This window comes from Diabrotica virgifera, chromosome 7 (assembly GCF_917563875.1).
Source record: "Diabrotica virgifera virgifera chromosome 7, PGI_DIABVI_V3a".
NCBI classification, from domain to species: Eukaryota; Metazoa; Arthropoda; class Insecta; order Coleoptera; family Chrysomelidae; genus Diabrotica; species Diabrotica virgifera.
Genome location: NC_065449.1, coordinates 249,819,722 through 249,840,576, shown reverse-complemented (window position 1 = coordinate 249,840,576; position 20,855 = coordinate 249,819,722). Strand labels below are relative to the sequence as shown.

At 31.6% G+C, this 20,855-nt stretch overlaps 1 protein-coding gene across 3 annotated transcripts in view; it reads right to left on the bottom strand.

The window, feature by feature from the left end:
* Positions 1 to 5,266: 5,266 nt before the first annotated feature.
* Positions 5,267 to 20,855, bottom strand: part of LOC126888399 (uncharacterized MFS-type transporter C09D4.1-like) — a 36,246-nt gene continuing 20,657 nt past the window's right edge. For 2 of the 3 annotated variants that reach the window (XM_050656635.1, XM_050656633.1), the window contains 2 exons: positions 19,117 to 19,227; positions 5,267 to 5,700 (listed from right to left, as the gene is read on the bottom strand). In XM_050656635.1, coding sequence (XP_050512592.1) covers positions 5,379 to 5,700; positions 19,117 to 19,227 — 433 coding nt within the window. In that variant the 3' untranslated portion in view covers positions 5,267 to 5,378. Of the gene's footprint in view, positions 5,701 to 15,313; positions 15,674 to 19,116; positions 19,228 to 20,855 lie in introns of those variants that run through there. The other variant, XM_050656634.1, reaches the window with a different exon arrangement.

Sequence of the window (20,855 nt, the reverse complement as noted above, 5' to 3'; positions counted from 1 at the left end):
AGTCATACAGCGAATAACATGGCTGAAGCGGAATTGAAGGAATATAGTGAAAACTGTGGAAATCCTTAGTATATGTATAATATAGTCTGGCCATTCCTTTTTCTAAATTATATAATTTACCAGCTTGAAGAAGTCTTCTTACTTTCCACTTTACAATTTTTAAATTTCTGCCGGGGATTCTTAGCACCTTCTAGCAAGAATCTGCCGAAGAATGAGGGCCTTAGCTTGTATTTCTTCTAGCTATTAAAAGAGAACTGATTAGTCCTCTGAGCTGCGTATCTGATTAAGAAAAGCCTTTTTATAGGGGGAAATCGAACGAGCAATTGATACAATGGTACTAGTACACTTTAGAAGACCAAAAATAAGCATTTTTTCAAGATTTTTTTTCTCAGAAACTTTATTAAAAATGTACATAAACCTTTTTACATATTAATATCTAACACTTAGAGAATACAAAAAATATATCTTTTTTCATTTATGCACGTACACTAATATTGTAGAGGGCACCAAAGTCGAGGCCTCGAAAAAAAGTACTTCCGATGGCGGACAGTTTATCTCAGAATTGGGATTTCTGAAACTTGAAACAAAAAAATCGTACTGCACTTGAAAAAGGAAGGTTTCTTACGCGCAGTGGCGGCTCGTATTCACTTTAAGAAGGTAGTGCCAGCGGACAGCCGCCAAAATTTTTAGTGACGGATTCACGATATTGTCAAAAAAGGTATACTTACAACAAAAACTAAAAAAATATATGCGCGGATAATTTTTGTCTTATGTATCTTATGTTTATTGATCTGAGGTGCCAAGCAATTGTCCAACATTGATCAAAACAGTTCCGTAAATTAATTAATAATAAAAACCTCTTAACCTACCACCAGCATTTACTGCTGATAGTGCTTGAAGTTTGTTATTACGATTTAGTCTCTATTTACCAATTTATAAAAATAATACTATTTTATTATTCACACACATGCACAAATTTTTGTAATGTCACTGTTAAATTTTACGATATATGAAGTTCATTCTTCTATTTTTTGGTTGCAAAGTTTTCAATGATTTTATTATTAAAATTATCAATACAATTTACAAAATGCTTTTCCGCAAATAGCATACCTAAAGCACTATGTTTTAACATCGAAAAACAGCGTTCTGCTTCAGATGTTGATATAGGAATGGTAACTAAAATGGTACTTAAAAGTTTAATAGTTTCTTCAAATGTGCTTTTTAAGCCTTCCCTCTACAATAAAACCGATAGCGAAACATCCCTAGAGGTAGTACTTAATTCGTCTCGCTAATACAATACCTACTTCTTATTCAGTTTTAAATCGAGTTTTGCTTAAAAATTAAAATTGTCTCCATGTTTCATTAAGAAATGATTCGGAGAACTGATGCTTATAAGCAGAAAACTTCTCCGACATAAATAAATTAGAAGCAACTAAATGTCCGGAGAAGGTAGACCTTTGAAAGATCTGGTTTTTTGAATAATATGAACCTTTTAGTCGTTGTCTAATTCGGCGCTAAAATTGACCAGCTCCTTAAATATGCCTCTATTTTCTGAATTTTCTTTTTCGTCGTGACCTCTTAAAGCTAACTCGGAAGCTCCACAAAACCTTATAACATTTATTGTTTTTAAAAATATTAAAAAAAAATATTCTTAAAAATTTAAATTTCTTAAAAATTTTTTTAAGATACTAATCTTCATTGTCAATTAATAAATTAAATTTAAGAAATATTCAAAATATTATTTATACTACACCCACGATCATGATGCACTAAAAGTTTAATTATAAATACAAAAAATTTTAACAGAAAATATACATAATAAAAGTGACAAACCAACACGTAAAGAAACTCAACCTCGTGCCCGGCACAGAGATTATAATTTTAAGGTATACTAATAGTCCAATATAGCTCTTTCTCTGTCACTTACATAGAATACTCGTAAAATTTTTCTCTCTCTAGTCGTGCCAGTACTGACTTTGGCACGAAGGAGAGATTCTCCTGTCGAATAATCTCCGCTGTCGGCAGGGATTGTATTACGCCCATAGTTGCCATATTTTATATAATTTATGAAGATCAATAGAAATACACACAAAAAAATTAACAGGAATTAAAAAGTTTTGAAGATAAATAATATGTTTCTGCATAGTTAGCAAGGTAGTGCCATGGCTCTATGGCACTACCTCACGGGCCGCCACTGCTTACGTGACAATTTACCACCGTTAGTGAAAAATTCCGCAAAAAAATAGCTATTTGTATAACAAGGGAGGAAAGTGCTACTTTTCCTCCCGAGAATGAAGTTTACTGCCCGACGCGTAGTGAAGGGCAGTAATCATTCAAGGGAGGAAAAGGAACTTTACTCCCATGTTATACATATGGTTTTTCCACCTTCCTCAAATAACAAGTCATTTTTTCATTTTTACTTAATTTATTTATGTAAGTAACCAACAAAATTTATTAGAACTAAAACTAACAAGTAGGTACAATATAACTGTCAACTGTCATATATAAGTCAAATTATTAATGTAAACATTGTTAAATCAGAATAACAATTTACTGTTTTTTACCATTCTGCAAAATACAGGGTGTTTTTAAATAAACGTTAAAATGTATAGATACTTACGTAATAGAAAATAGATATTGTACAGGGCGTCAATAAGTTATATTTCATGAATGAAATACCATGACGTCACTTTTACTTTTCCTCCCTAGGGAGGAAAAGTACAACTTTGCTCCCTACAATCAGGTCCGGAAAAGTATACTTTCGGTAGAGGTAGGTGGAAAAAGATTTTACGGAAATTTGAAAAATGTTTATGAAAAAATCGCTCGTTATTCTTTAGTTTTTCATGGTTAAAAAACATTTATTTTTTATTTTTTGGAAAAATTGTGATATATTGTCACGTAAGAAACCTTCCCTTTTTAAAATGCAGTAAGATTTTTTTATTTCAGATATCCCAATCCTGAGATTAACTGTCCGCCATCATTTTTCGAGGCCTCGACATTTGCGACCTCTACAATATTAGTGTACGTCCATAAATGAAAATATATATATATATATATATATATATATATATATATATATATATATATATATATATATATATATATATATATATAAAAACACTTTTGAGTTTCGGTGGGTTGGAGTCAATAAAAAGGGGCTGTTAGAATACTATTTTTTATTACTCGAGCTTTCGAATGTGTTTACATTCATTTTCAAGAGCTAAAAAGTAACTGATAAAGTGGAAACAAAGATCATGTAAAAATATAACTCACCAGATAAATCTAGATTGGTTATTAAAACTTGCTAACATTAATACATATAAATAAGAGGAAAACTATTAATATCCATAAAATGAATTCTTCCCAGACTGCATAATATAAATTAATGGCCAAAAGATTTAAATTTTTGAAATGAATTTTGAATTTGAATGATCGGTAAATTGGAAAAAAATTTTAATACAAAAAGTCAATGTCAGTGAAAAAATCAGCCTACATCGACAAGTAGCTAAAAGTAATTTATTTAAATATATTATAACGTGATGATTTGTTAAAAAAAAGAAAGAAGAAATAAATAAGTAGAGAAAAAAATATTTTAGTAGTTTACAGAAGTACAAAAGAAATGTAATAAGGATGTGAAAAAAGTGAAATATTTATGGTGCTCTGAATATTATTTAAAATTATAAGGAAATGATGTAATTATAAATTTTGCTTAAATTTTGAATTTCTGATCTTTTATTTAAACTATGATCACTTCTACTAATAGATACCATTTCCAAAAAAGTCCTTTTGAATTTATTACCTTCATTGCACAAAATTTTTATGTTGTCAAAATCCATGATATGATCTTTGTCAATCACATGCTCTGCCAAAGCACAAGACGGTTTTTTGATTCGGCAATCACTTTTGTGGGAAATTACGCGACTAGATAAATTCCTGCCAGTCTCACCAATATATACAGCCTCACACTGAGTGCAACTAATGCCGTATACTACATTAGTTTTCTCTAATTTTTCTATAGGATACTTTGTCTTAGAATACAGAGATGTAATGGTTTTGATGTTTTTTGTTGTTATTTTTATATTGTCAATAACCTTTAAAATTTTTATTAACTTAGGTGTTAATGATGGTATGTTATATATATTGGTGAGACTGGCAGGAATTTATCTAGTCGCGTAATTTCCCACAAAAGTGATTGCCGAATCAAAAAACCGTCTTGTGCTTTGGCAGAGCATGTGATTGACAAAGATCATATCATGGATTTTGACAACATAAAAATTTTGTGCAATGAAGGTAATAAATTCAAAAGGACTTTTCTGGAAATGGTATCTATTAGTAGAAGTGATCATAGTTTAAATAAAAGATCAGAAATTCAAAATTTAAGCAAAATTTATAATTACATCATTTCCTTATAATTTTAAATAATATTCAGAGCACCATAAATATTTCACTTTTTTCACATCCTTATTACATTTCTTTTGTACTTCTGTAAACTACTAAAATATTTTTTTCTCTACTTATTTATTTCTTCTTTCTTTTTTTTAACAAATCATCACGTTATAATATATTTAAATAAATTACTTTTAGCTACTTGTCGATGTAGGCTGATTTTTTCACTGACATTGACTTTTTGTATTAAAATTTTTTTCCAATTTACCGATCATTCAAATTCAAAATTCATTTCAAAAATTTAACTCTTTTGGCCATTAATTTATATTATGCAGTCTGGGAAGAATTCATTTTATGGATATTAATAGTTTTCCTCTTATTTATATGTATTAATGTTAGCAAGTTTTAATAACCAATCTAGATTTATCTGGTGAGTTATATTTTTACATGATCTTTGTTTCCACTTTATCAGTTACTTTTTAGCTCTTGAAAATGAATGTAAACACATTCGAAAGCTCGAGTAATAAAAAATAGTATTCTAACAGCCCCTTTTTATTGACTCCAACCCACCGAAACTCAAAAGTGTTTTTTATAAACAAGTCAACAAAGTACTTCTTTTTTCTTTATATATATATATATATATATATATATATATATATATATATATATATATATATATATATATATATATATATATATATATATATATATATATATATATATATATTTTGTACTCTCTAAGAATTGGATATTAATATGTAAAAAGTTCTATGTTCATTTTTAATAAAGGTTCTGAAAAAAAAATTAAAAAAAAATTATTATTTCTGGTCTTCTAAAGTGTACTAGTACCTTAACATCGTCTTTAATAGTAAGAATGTGCTTAGAATAAAATATTTTATTTATCGTAACAATTAGATTTTTCATTTAACAAACCTTAAATTTATTTCTTATAAAATTAAAAACATTCTTCTAATTAATTAAAACAACAGTACTCATTTAACAAATAGTGAAGACCCACGGGATTCTCTCCTCTTCAAAAACTGCAAATTCGTCTGCTTCGATGCCTCCAGCCTTAACAGATTATTAGGAATGTACGCAGTGACTATTGTACCAATTAGAAGCAGTACCACTTGGGTACTCAATGTCCAAAACGCTCTAAAATATTGATTGAGGTATCCAACTCCTACAGTAACTACTACACCCAGAACTTGAGTACTAGCCAGCAGTATACCGGAAGTTGTAGACTCTTCGGATGGAAACGTTAGTTCTATAGCCAATTCAAAACCAACTGGCATGTAAGCATTGGTAAATAACCTAGAAAAAACAAATTATATTTTTAAAAATAGTAAATGTTTTTATATGTCGTGTTTAACATGCACACCAAATTTAAATCTCTTTAAAGGTCTTTCAACCTTTAGAAATCATAGGAACAGCTAAATTTTGTTGTAAGAGTCCCCAAAAAAGATGCAGAAAGTTTGTCACTCCACTCTCCTGGCTTTCCTCTAAACTAAAATTCTATCTTCTAGAGTGGAGGCATCGGAAAACATTAATTTACCTAGAATCTGTACGCAGTAGAAAAAAAAATTTCAAACCAGAAATGTAGCTGAGATCATTTTGAACAAAAATTTAAATATATAAATATATAAATAGTCTTTAAAAACTATTTGTGCAGAATGAACCATTCTCTCGGAAACAACTCTTGAAGCGATGGGCGATTTTGAATTTAAATTGTGCGTCTTGAATACATCTTAAAGGTGAAGAGAGCAGCTTTTTTTGTGCAAATTTTATTTAAAAACTTGATTTCGCGCGTGTAACTGACACTCAAAATCACCAGTCGCTTCAAGCGTTGTTTCTGAGAGGTCTATACTACACAAAAAATTCTAACATTTTTGTTTAAAATTATTTAAGCTACATTTCTTGTTTGAAATATTTTTTCTATTTTTTCTACAGCTTACATATTCTTAGGAAATCGATGTTTTCACACAGTTTTCGAGTGGCAATAATCCTATTTTGTTAAATGTTCTACATGCAGTATTATAAAATACGTCAAGAAAGTACGTCCATGATTTAGATTGTAGATATACAATAAAATGCTTTTACACACAAACACGTTGTTTAGAACATATGAGTGACTGTCAACAATACACTCTATTTTGCTCATTATCTGGGCTGGGCTATAGACTATAGCTATGATTTATTTGTAAATATACTAAAGCAAAGCACCTGAAAATGTTCATTTCGATAAAATAAATAGGTACATATTAAAAAACCAACTTATTTTTATTTATTTACATAATAACAACTATAGGAATATAGTACTCAATCAAACTTTTACATTGAGATACTAAACTTACGTGAATAGAAATCGGCCCACTTAAAAATGTGATCATTTTTGATGTCTCATATTTCCTAAACCTGTTAGCCGATTTAAGTGATTTTTTGAACATGTTATAGCCTGATTCTTTAACAATACGTCTGTAATAATATTGTTGCTAAACAGTTAAATTTTCATTGTATACCGGGTGTAGGTACCACTCAAACTGTGTTTTTTTCTCAAATTTTGAATCACCCTGTGGAATATTCTAGCATTTATAAAATACTGAAATTAAAATCCAACTATAGCATCAGGTTTTCTTAACATTCTGCTTTTTGATTCATTCATTTATGTTGGATAATAAAAAAATTAAGATACTTTAACAACTAGACATGTTCTTCATCAATACACGGTGTTTCCAAATAAGTGCGACAAACTTTAAGGGATAATTCTGCATGAAAAAAAAATGACAGTTGGCTTTATAAACGTATGACCGCAAATGTTTCGTTTGCGAGATACGGGTTGTTGAATTTTTTCTTACAAACTGACGATTTATTTATTTATTGCTTTAAAACCAGTTGAGATATGCAAATGAAATTTGGTAAGTTTTAAGAGCTAGTTATTGCGGATTTTTTGACATAAAATTAAGAATTTTATATTCACCATTAGCGTGCATACAGGTAATATGATCGGTCATATTACACGTATGAGCGCTAATGGTGAATATTAAATTCTTAATTGTACGTCAAAAAATGTGCAATAACTACGTCTTCAAACCCACCAAATTTCATTGGCATATCTCAACCGGTTTTAAAGAAATAAAATAAATCGTCAGTTTGTAAGAAAAAATTCAACATCACGTATCTTGGAAACGAAACATTTGCGGACATATGTTTATAAAGCCAAATGTCATTATTTTTTCATGCAGAATTATCCCTTATAGTTTGTCGCACTTATTTAGAAACACCGTGTATTGATGAAGAACATGTCTAGTTGTTAAAGTACCTAACTTTTTTATTATCCAACATAAACGAATGATTCAAAAAAGAGAATGTTGAAAAACCTGAGGTTATAGTTGGGTTCTAGTTTCAGTATTTTATAAATGCTAGAATATTCCACAGGGTGATGCGAACTTTGAGAAAAAACACAGTTTGATTGGTACACCCGGTATACAATGAAAATTTAACTGTTTAGCAACAATATTATTACAGTAGTATTGTTAAAGAATCAGGCTATAATCTGTTCAAAAAATCACTTAAATCGGCCAACAGGTTTAGGAAATCTGAGACATCAAAAATGACCAAATTTTTGAGTGGGCCGATCTCTATCCACGTAAGTTTATTTGCTTCCGAAAATCGTTTATTATGCACTTGCAATTTAAAATTCTTATAGAAATATTTGAAAAATTGGAGTAACTTTCGAGACGTATAATAAATGGGTTAATAGTAAGTCCATGCTTTAATTATCTTTTAGGCATAGCTATATTTAACTTAACTTACCACATTTTGTACTAATTCGTAAACGGTTTTCTTGCATTGGATACACTTTGTTCAAATTTAATTGTAAAATTGAAATTATAACAGTTTATAAACAAATATCAATGAAAAAACTATAAAAAATATGACAATTATCTATTACGATACGATGACTAATATATCTATTTAGGGAGATGTTAGCAAAAGCTACTCTGTTAATGTTAACATGTCTTCAATCAATGTTACCAACTGTTAACAATCTTCTTCTCCTTATTAGCCTCCTATTGACCATTTTTGGACATAGGCCTCTCCGAACTCCTTCCATTGATCTCTATCCTGAGCAACTATCTTTATACTTCTAATTTTAGTCCAGTCGGGTTAGACGAATAACAGGCCTAACCTTGCATTAGGAGCTGCCCCAAATTTTATTTTTCTAATCTTTATCAGGGGATCAATAGTAGTGTAAATTTAAAATCTCGACTGAATTCCGCCGTTGCGTTAGCCGCCATCTTGATTTTAAACGAGAACCGTTTTTGCTCAATATCTGCGCCATTTTCAACATTTCGACAAAAAGTATACAAACTAAAATTGTTTAAAATGTGATTTTCTGTAATTTTTATAATTACAATTTTTTCATGCGGTCTATATTCTCCAATTTATGGCGGAAGATAGTAACAGTTAGAGCATAATTATTGAGTTATCTTGTTTATTATTAGTTTTGCGACAAAAATGTGCCTATACAAAAATAGAGAAAATTTAATTCTACACAATTTTGATTTCTTTAATTTTTTTGCTAAAATGAATATTTAAAGTAAGTATGCGGTAATGGCGCGAGCGTAAGACCTGATTGATTTTATATCAATTGTTTTTGTTCAATATCTACGCCATTTTCAACTAAAATTGTTCCAAATATGATTTCCTACAATTTCTTTTTAACAATTTTTTTCATGCGGTTGATATTTTCCGAGTTAAGTGGGAACATAATAAAAAGTGGTGGGGTGAACATAATTATTGAATTGAATCTTGTTTCCTAGCTGCCCCAAATTTTATAATTTTATCCTTTAGGGGAGGCCAAATTTTATAATTCTATCCTTTAGGGGAGGTCAATAGTAGTGGAAATTTAAAATCTCGACTGAATTTCGCTGTTGCATTAGTCGCCATATTGATTTTAAAAGAGAACAGTTGTTGCTTAATATCTCAGCCTGTTTCAACTTTTCGATAAAAATGGTAGTAACTAAAATTGTTGGAAATGCAATTTCCTACGATTTCTTTTACACAATTTTTATTATGCGATCAATATTTTCCGAGTTAAGGCGGAAAATAGTGGTAGCGGGGAGGGGAAGCATATTTATTGAATTGTCTCATTTATTATTAACTTTACGACATAATTGTACATAAACAAAAATAAAGAGAATTATATTTTATATAATTTTTGAAACTTCCAATGAAACACCAACCAAACGAAGTATATAAAAGACATAAATAATAACTTATATGCATTAAATTCACTTATTTTTATTAACAATTGCGGGTTTTATTGGTTGAATTGGTCTGTCGATATTTTAAGTTTCATGTCAGCTTTTTATATTTCAACATTTTTTTTAATTTTGTACCCTGTTGAGGGAAGTTTCCTCATTCCACCCCCCTCTAAGACCCGCCTCTGATTCTCTCGAAAAATTGTAGTAAATCGTAATTGCAACAATTTCAGTCCTTAGACATTTTGTCGAAAAGTTGAAAATGGCGGAGATATTGAACAAAAACAATTGCTATAAAATCGATCAGGTCTTACGCTCGCACTTTTACCGCATACGTATTACCTTAAATAAAAAATGAAAGAGATCAAAATTATTCAAAATGCAATTCTCTTTATTTATGTGTAAAATTCTTTATTTTTTTGTGTATTTGTTGTAAAATTAATAATAAACGAGATAATTCAATAATTCAATAATTATGCTTTAACTGTCACTGTTTTTCCCCATAACTCAGAAAATATGGACCGCACGGAAAAAATTATAATAAACGAAATTATACAAAATCGCATTTTCAACAATTTCAGTTTGTATATTTTTTGTCGAAAAGTTGAAAATGGCAGAGCTATTGAGCACTTAGAGGATCTACCTTTGTTAATTAACCTCGTTTAGGCTTTGGAACCTCTTCAAGGGACAGATACTCCCTTTTTTTAACGGAGGCAATTTAGAAGATTTGTTTGCGCTTTGGGTGCGATTTTATGATTGACATGTTCGTTTTTGTCCAGACGAATGGATTGGGTTGTTCAGCTAGAGGTGTTCGATATGCCATTGATTTTTTTTCCTTTTTATTTTTATTTTTGTTTTTTTTTTGTATTTTATTTTAAATTAAAATTAAAGTTAAAGTTGTGCTGCTACTAATATACAAGTTCGGTTATTTATAGGAACGGCTCTTTGATTCAGCGTTTGGAGTGTAGACGATTATTGTCTACGATAGTATATTGGGATAGTTTCTAGGACGTTCCAATACTCATCAGGAAGTTCGTTACCTGCTATGTCAAGAAGTTTAGCAGGCAGGAATGGAACTTTGGTTGCTGGATTTCTGGTGAGTATTTGTCCTCTGCGGTCAACTCTTGTTTTTAACACCTCCTTAGCCCTGGTGTTAGTGCTATTTACTGTTCTGAGGACGTATCTTTTGCTGAGATCGTATATTCTATCCCGGACAGAGGGGATATTCGCTAGACTTAGAGGATGGAAAATTTTAGGGTGGGGTAAAATTTTCCATCCTCTAAGATTGAGCATAAACGGTTCTCGTTTAAAATCAAGATTGCGGCTAATGCAACGATAGAATTCAGTCGAGATTTTAAATTTACACTACTATTGACTCCCCCTAAAGATTAGAAAAATAAAATTTGGGGCAGCTCGTAATTCAAGGTCAAATGGTATCCCGACTAGGCTATTTGTTCGGCTATTTTTTTGATAAATATCATCTACCCATCTCATCTGTGATCTGTGGTCTTCCTTTTAGTCATCTGCCTATTTAGGGTCTACAATGTATTATTGTGGTGTTTCAAGGTTGTTTTTTTTTATCTAAAAGTGGGACTTGCGAAGTTTCATTTGAATTTGATAATTTTTCTTGTGATGTCCTCGACTTTTGTTTTTAATCTTACCCAGTCGTTCCTCTTGCCCTCTTACCCCCTCAGTGGGGCGGTCTTACCCAGTCAGAGTGGGTAAGAGGACAACAGCTAGTATGGGTCTTAGATTGATGTCACATATTCGTTTTTTCTAATTGTTTTATTTAGTTCTACGTATTCTTTAGTAGCTATGGCGTTTGTTTTGCACTAGTTTTTGTATTCTTTCCTTCATTAGTTGCTTGATTCGCTGTTTATTTTGTCTTCTTTAGTTAGTGCTTGTGGTCATTGTGACATGTAGTCCGGCTTGTTTTTTTAAGGTCATCAATTTGGTCCTGATTATATAGAGGAGATGATGTGAACAAGTAGACAGGCCTGGATCCAGCGTACCAAAAAAAAGTTTATTAATAGCAAGCTGAAAATTTGTTAATAGCTTAACGGTGTCGGACAAACTTTGATGTATGGGAACACTGGAACAGGTTGTTTTTAAGTTTATTCAATAGCAAAATTTATATAATATATGAAAAAATGTTGGACAAATATGTTGGGCATTTTACCTAATAAGTAAGTAGAACATATCAAATGACAGGAATTATGTTGGTGATAAATAGCAGTCCGACTTTTGCATGAGAGTTTATTGAAAGGGTAACAAATCAATAATTGGAAGTTCTGTCTGACAAAATACATTGGACGTTTTCGTAGTCTGACGTTCGAAACTTTTAACCTGTTCCACAATTAAAACTTCTCCTGTTCCAGTGTTCCCGAACATCAAAGTTTGTCCGACTAGACACCGTTAATCTATTAAAAAATTTTCAACTTGCTATTAATAAACTTTTTGTTGGTACGAGCAGGGCCCCGTAAGGGTTATTGGCGCCTGTGTGCAAAAAAAGATTTTGGCGCCCCTTAAGCCATTTTGAATGATGTTTTTTTATTTATTTTTTTTTGAGGTAGGTAGGTAGGTAGGTATGTAGGTGCTTAAAATAAAGCAAACAACTAAACATTAGAAGTCATATATAGTCCATTCATTCAAGGTAAAATATTGCAAAATCTCCGAATTTTAAAGAACCGCTAGAAGTAGCATGACATTTGGCATACATAATAGCTAACATTTCAAAGAAAAAGTGATATTGTGTCGATGTGTCCGTTTGCCCTGGATATGAGTTTCACCTCTGGTGAAAAAACATAAGTTCAAAAAAGTCTAAAATTGGATAAAGTGACTAATTTTAAGCAACTTTTGTTCTATAGAGTTTTTTCACTAAGTCAATATTTTAGCGTTATTTTCGAGTAAATATGTTAATTAAAAAAAACACGGTTTTTCTCAAATAACTCAAAAAGTTAGTATTTTATCGAAAAAAAAAATATTATCAAAAATAGATCTTATAAAAAAGTGAAAAATATGGTGTATTTGTAGCTAATGAAAAGTAGGTTCTGATTCGTCAAATTCCAAATCGAATATTTCAACGTAAAATAATAATCTTATCGAGGAAAGCTCCTTATAAATTAAACTGTTTAAAAGAAGCTTTATTTTTATTTTTTGTTTTTAAGTTTTTAACATCATAAGTAAGTTACGCTCAAAATAATTTTTTGTCAGAAAAAAATTGTAAAAATCGCCCCTTAATTAGCTTACCAAATGAAATTAATCGTCACCGCTTCACCACAAGTTACTTTACTTATGCATTGTTTATATGACCTCTAGTTTCATCTGTTCAAAGTGCTTATTTTTAAAAAGGCTGTAGTTAAGAGGGCTAGAACGAGTCACTAATCACGAGTGTATGCAAATTTTGAACAGCCTTATCTTAACCAATTTTTGTCTTACAGGAAAACAAAACATCCAAAATATTCAGAAAAGCAAAACTTACATTGTTTTACTGCTTGATATTTTTGGTATCACTAATAATTTTTAAGTTATTTTGAAAAAAAAATGGAATTTTTTCAAGATTAACAATAATTTCACTTTAAAACCAATTTTTTTTTTAAAATGCGAACTTTCAAGCACCGATGAAACTTACAGATCATATAAACAATACATACAATACATATATAGTAAATGGTAAAGCGGTAACGATTAATTTAATTTATGATGCTAATTAAGGGGTGATTTTTACGATATTTTTTACCAAAAAATGGGACCAACTTTATTTTGAGCGTAACTTACTTACCTTTGATGCTAGAAACTTTTTTAAAACAACAAGAATAAATCTTTTTTAAACAGTTCAGAGAAGTTGTAATCAGTTTTTCCCGCAAAAGTCCCTAATTTTTTGGTTATTTCACGTCAAATATTGGATTTTAAATTTGACGAATAAGAACCTACTTTTCATTACTTACAACTATGCTTCTACTGAGTTCACAGACTTCATATTATATAAATCATTTTTTTCACTTTGTTGTAAATATTTTTGCTAAGAACATTTTTTCGATAGAATACTTACTTTTTGAGTTATTTGCGAAAAACCGTCAAAAAAGAAGATTTTTTGTTGAAAAATGAACATATTCACTCGCAAATAACCCAAAAAATATTGACTTAGTAAAAAAACTCTAGAACAAAAGTTGCTTAGAGTTAATCAGTTTATCAAATTCCTGATTAATTTTGAACGTGTGTTTTTTTACCCCCGAGAAGGAGTGTAACTTACCCCTAGGGCATAGCACACATCGGCACAATATCACTTTTTATCTTTGACATGTTAGCTATGTGTATGCTAAATTTCATCTCAATCCAAGCGGCTCTTTAAAATCCCCAACAAAAACCGTGAGTAAATGGACTATTATTTGTAGATTAAAATATCAAAATGAAACAAACAGAATTAAATAAAATTATGACTTCATGCATGACTTCTACTTGTTCTCGCAAATAGGAATCGGCAGTAATAGGTCTGGATCCCGTGTATGAAAAAAAAGTTGATTAATAGCAAGCTGAAAATTTGTTAATAGCTTAAGGGTGTCTAGTCGGATAAACTTTGATATATGGGAACATTGGAACAGGGGCAGTTTTAATTGTGGAACAGATTAAAAATTTGGAACGGTCAGACCATGAAAACGGCACATTTATTTTGTCCGACAGAATAGACTTAAACTCTCCGAACAGAGATTAAACTTTCATGCAAAAATCAGACTGTTATTTATCACCTGTCATAATTCCTGTCATTTGACGTATTCTACATGTTCCACTCATTAAAACGCCCATTTGGTGATAAATAGCAGTCTGATTTTTGCATGAGGTTTAATCTCTGTTCGGAGAGTTTAAGTCTGTTCTGTCGGACAAAATACATGTGCCGTTTTCGTGGTCTGACCGTTCCAAATTTTTAACCTGTTCCACAATTAAAGCTGCCCCTTTTCCAGTGTTCCCATATATCAAAGTTTGTCCGACTAGACACCCTTAAGCTATTAACAAATTTTCAGCTTGCTATTAATCAACTTTTTTTTCATACGCGGGATCCAGACCTATAACTGGATTATATAATATGTACTAATAAAATTTCGTGTCTTTTTATACCATCTTCTTCTTTGGGTGCGTGTCCGTGTTCAGATGTTGGCCGTCATCATGTTTACAAGTTCCTGAAACTTTTTTCTATCGCCTGCTGCGCGAAATAATTCTACTGTGGTTCCACACCATTGTCTAATATTACGCAACCATGATAGTTTCTTTCGACAAATCCATGTCTTTCCCTCCACTTTTCCTTATACGTATTATAATGCGCAGTAGATGGTATTTAGGTCCTTTAATTATTATGCCGAAATATTTTGTTTTTCTCCTCTTTCTCTCCTATTTATACCTAATCCTATTTAATTTCTCAACTTTTATTTTAAAATTAATTTTTGTTTGTTTGTTTGTTTTTTTTGCAACTTGTGAGCCCGGGTTTTGCCCCTATAGGATGGCGCCTGTGTGCATTGCACACTTTGCACATATGGTAGCGGGGGCCCTGGGTACGAGGGATCCAGAGCTTTACTCTCGGCGTCTGGAAGGGATGAAATATAATTTGTACTTTCAAAGTTCTACTTTTGGCGAAGTCTTCTTCTTTTTACCTACCTTATTAAGTAACAAAATAAACGAATATACTTTATTACAAAAAAATTTGCTAATATCATTCAATAAACACTAAATGGGAGCCATGGTATTGTTCTTTTCGGAACAAGTCTTTATTTTCTTTGAAAGCCGCCTGCCTTAGAAGACAATTAGGTACAAAAATCGTTACTATCGCACCGATAAATAACATAACAGCTTGAGAACAAAGCGACCAAAACGCGCCCAGCCATAAGTTAAAGTGGCCCAAGGCGACTGCCATTATCGCTCCAGATATTTGAGTAAAAGCGAAGAGAATGCCTGAAGTTGTGCTCTCTTCAGAGGGAAAAGTGAGCTCCATGGCTAGCTCGAATCCTACTGGCATGTAGGCGTTTATGAAGAATCTGAAAAATATTAAACGGTGTTCGGCAAGGTTTAACGATAAATGGTTGTCGCATGCAAAATATTCTATTCTAAACTGAAGCTTCAACTTCAGGTCATCAACGTTCTTTAAAAACATTTAGAGCAAGAAAAAACTGACAAAGAAATGTGCAACTTCAAGTGTTGTTGGTATACTTAATAATTTATTCAAATATGAAAATATCACTATTAACCATCGTTCAAGATGATTATGGGCTTATAATGTTTTACTCTATCAAATGTATTTTTCACATTGTTTCTTTGAGCAGCATTTGCGGGCCTTAAGAAGGCATTTGACAGGATAAACTTAAAGGACGTTATCCATTTATTATTAAGAGACGTACCTCTAGGAATAATTAAAACTATCGAAAATATCTACCAGAAAAACATAATAAAAGTAACAGTAGAAGAAGAACTAACTGACCCAATTGAAGCTGGTATTGAGAAGGGAGATTCCCTGAGTACTCTGTTATTCAACCTGATTATGGATGAGATAATAAAAACAAGTAAGAAGGATACTAAATGATAGAAAAACAACTTAAAATAATTTTGTAGACGATGCCAAATTAATTTCTCAAAGTGAAGATGATTTACGTTTGCTGCACCAATTTAGTATAACCGCCAGAAAATTAAACATGTTAATTTCCCCACAAAAGACAAAAAGCATGGTTATAACAGCAAATCTACTAATAAGATGTAAATTAGAGCTGCAGAGTCAGATAATAGAGCAAGTGATCGAGTTTAAATATTTAGGCATCACACTATCTAGCTACGGAAAGCTCGAAACAGAAGTGGAAGATCAGGTGAATACAGCAAACAGAACCACAGGTTGCCTAAATGAAACAATATGGAGAAATAAACATATCGGAAAAGAAGTGAAGGACAGAACTTACAAAACAGTCAACAGACCAATAATGGCATACGCGGAAGAAACACGACCTGACACAGACACAACAAAAAGAATGCTAGAAACAGCAGAGATGAAAACCTTTCGAATAATCGATGATAAGACACTATGGAACAGAGTTACAAGTACAGATATACGACGGAGATGCAAGGTGAAGAATATTAATAACTGAGTAAGAAACAGAAGAGTAGAATGTAACGACCACAAAAGCCGAATGACAACAAATATAGTAGTAAGGACGGCGAAAGACAGTTCCTCAATAGGAAGACGATCAGTGGGAAGACCACAAAAGCGATGGAACGACAACTTACTAGAGGCACATTGAAAAAACCAGACAGAGCCATGTCTACACAAAAAGAAGAAGAAATGCCTTTTTGTAATCGACAAAACAATCATATCCTTCAGAGTTGACATAACTCCAAATCTGCATAAGCACTTATAAAGCGAATAGAGCCTTTCGGGTGCCTAAGGCATCGCAGAATCCAAATTGTGTCCATTACACTTTTTTCTTCAAGGCATTTCTCTTATTTGAAAATGGAACCACATCTGGGTCGAGCTATAGTTATATACCAACCAATTACCGTAGTTGGCCAGTAATTTCTCGAAAAAATCATTAGTGGAACAAAAATCATTCTTTAGAATATTTATAACCATGTTTTAACTCCCCAGTACAAATATAAAATAAAATTGAGTGATTCTCCTAATTGTTCATGTGGAGAAGAAGGTACAGCGGAGCACATGATCCTAGGCTGTTCTAGAATAATAAACGAGGTTAAATTATTAAATGAAGAAATGGACAAAATACCCAAAATCACCAGACCATATAACCTAACTCAACTATTAAGAGCAGAAGATTACAATGTTTATCAAATTTTGTACAAACATATTTTATGTATTAGATTAAGTTTATAACCTATGTTTTTTTCCCTTCTTGTTAAGCCGTATGTCTATCCGAGGTCCACCTGTCTCGTCTAAATGCTCTGATCGACCCCTGAGCGTCAAATTGTGTCCTAGTCTAATATCCCAATTTATATTGAAAAAAAAGACAATGAAAAATAAAAAAAATAATAATATCAAAAAATAATAATAAAAAAAATAAGTAAATAAATAAAAAAAATACATAAAAAAATGATTAAAAAAAATAATAAAAAAAAATCACAACGAAAGGAAATAATTCCAAATAAAAACAAAAATCGTTGAAAATTAGATATAGGTATGTAAAATAGTTCTTTGTAAAATTTGTAAAATAATACAAATAATTCCAAAAAGGTAAGATGGCGAATGGACATTGACTCCGAAGCCAATAATGCTCAAACGCACACACACATAGAATATTTATATGTCCAACCTAGTGAAAAATTACTAACTATATATTATAAAGTAAGTTAAGTTCAAGGAAAGTCAAAGTTTTCAACCTAATAAAAATATTCAAAATATTTAAAAATATCCAAAATATTTCTGAAAGATATTTAATCGAAAACTTATTGGACCATTTTGCTGATAACACCTCCATGGCTTCTAAAAATTGCAAGCCAGATGGATGCTGAAGCGAAGAAGACAAGAGGGAATTCTAAAAATTTGCGTCCCCCGTCACGACCCCGTCTGCGTCTGTTCAACTGGTAAATTCCAACGGAAAATGGACCTATGTTACTCAAAGGAGTAATACTAATATAAAATAAAAATGTATACCATTTTTATTCAGTTGCAACAGTTGCAATGCGAAGACAAAACTCTCTTATTTTTCACTTAGTACAGAGAGCGCAAACCAGCACTCAAAATCGACTATTTTCGACTCTATTTGGAGTCATCATCAGAGAGGCGTAGGTCTGCTGCTCTCTGCCCGAAGTGACGAAACTCCGAGAGCTTATCCCCGCATTGCAACTGACGTTATGGAGTAGGTGCCTAGCGACATCTGCTAAATGAAAGTAAAAGTTTTCAACCTAATAAAAGTATTCAAAATATTTAAAAACATCCAAAATATTTCTAAAAGATATTTAATTGAAAAGTTATTGGACCATTTTCCCGGTACCTAACACAATTTTTCTGGCTTGCAATTTTTAGAAGCCATGGAGGTGTTATCAGGAAAATGGTCCAATAAGTTTTCAATTAAATATCTTTTAGAAATATTTTGGATGTTTTTAAATATTTTAAATATTTTTATTAGGTTGAAAACTTTGACTTTCATTTAGCAGATGTCGCTAGGTACCTACTCCATAACGTCAGTTGCAATGCGGGGATAAGCTCTCGGAGTTTCGTCACTTCGGGCAGAGAGCAGCAGACCTACGCCTCTCTGATGATGACTCCAAATAGAGTCGAAAATAGTCGATTTAGAGTGCTGATCTGCGCTCCCTGTTCTAAGTGAAAAACGAGGCAGCTTTGCCTTCGCATTGCAACTGAATAAAAATGGTGTATATATTTTGATTTGAAGTTAAGTTCCCGTATAAATAATCGTGTTTAAATTTTTTAGTTCAAATTATTACAAATTGCCAATTAATATTCTCATAAAACTAAAATACTCACCCTACTAATGCACATGAAAAATATGTCATCAACTTTTGTCGGTATTTTAACGTAAACATTAAAAATCCAATGCTTAACGCTGAACAAAAGTAAATCAATAGAGTTATTTCCCTAAAAAAAAAGACAAATAAAGTAAATTTTACAAATACTATACCAAATGCATTAAATGATACATTCAGAAGGCTTGAAACGTATGAGACGTTGTGACATGTTTCGTTATACAGGGAGTTCATAAAAATTTTCTCAAATCTCCCAGACAGTGTGTTAGGAGTCCTCATCTCTCTAATTAATGATTCTTTTAAGAAAGGTAAATTTCCAGAGTGCCTAAAGACGGCCATCATTATTCCTCTTCATAAGGGTGGTGAAAAATCAAATTCCTGCAATTATAGACCTATTGCATTACTACCGGTACTCTCCAAAATTATTGAGAGACTCATAAAAGCCCGAATTATGTCCTTTCTCGTTGATAACAATATTTTATCACAAAATCAGTTCGGCTTTTTAAATAATAAATGTACCACAGATGCCACGTTTTCTGTACTACATGAGGTTTATCAAGCATTAAACAATAATCTGCACACTGCCACTGTTTTTTGTGATTATGCCAAAGCTTTTGATTGTGTGAATCACGACATTTTGATAAAAAACTAGATTTCTACGGAATTCGAGGTATTTCTTCGAACTGGTTTCAATCTTACTTGGATAATAGGAAACAATTGGTTAGAGCAAATGATACAGACTCTAGTCTCAAAAATGTTGTATGTGGGGTACACAAGGTTCATTATTGGGTCCTCTACTTTTCCTTATCTGTATTAATGACATCACTAGCTTAAAAATCGATGGAAAAGTTTTTCTTTTTGCTGATGATACCAGTATCACTTGGAGCAACTCAAATATTGCAACTCTTCATGCTACTATAACTTCTGATTTACTTACAATAAAATCCTGGTCCGATTCAAATTTACTCTCTTTTAACCTAGATAAAACAGTAGCATTGTCCTATAAAGGAGCTCTTCAACCCTTACCTCTTCATAACAGCCAGATCAGTATCGTTGATTCTGTAAAGTTTCTTGGTATTTTTTTAGATAGCAATCTGAAATGGTCTCTTCATATTGATGTGTTAAGCAAGAAACTATCCTCAGCTTGCTTTGCAATAAGATCTGTTTCGAAGGAAATGAATTTAGCCTCTTCCAAAATAACATATTTTTCTTTGTTCGAGTCACATCTTGGATATGGTCTCCCTTTTTGGGGTTCTGGTACGGCTGCCCAATCTAATGTTATTTTTAAATTACAAAAAAGAGCAGTAAGATATCTGTTTGGCCTCAGAAGAACAACACATTGCAGAAGTTACTTCAAAGATCACAGGATTCTAACACTACCTTCTTTATATATTTTAGAAACTGTTTGCTTAATTCGTAAACATCTACATGTCTTTCCAGCAAGACCTAGACGTGACTATTCCACCAGAAATTCTACCTTTGACATCTATTTACCGATCCCGTCCAGTGAGTTAGTAAAGAAATCTATATTATATTCTGCAAAAAATCTTTACAACCATCTCCCTCTACAACTTAAATCTGCAACATTTTTCCCCAAGTTCCGTAAAATGACTAAAGCCTATTTATCTGAAAGACCATATTATTCAACAGCAGAGTTTCTTAACCAATAACTAAGAAAGTACAGTATTCTTATTTATAAGTATAATCTTAATCTATATTTGAGTGTCATATGCAGCAGCT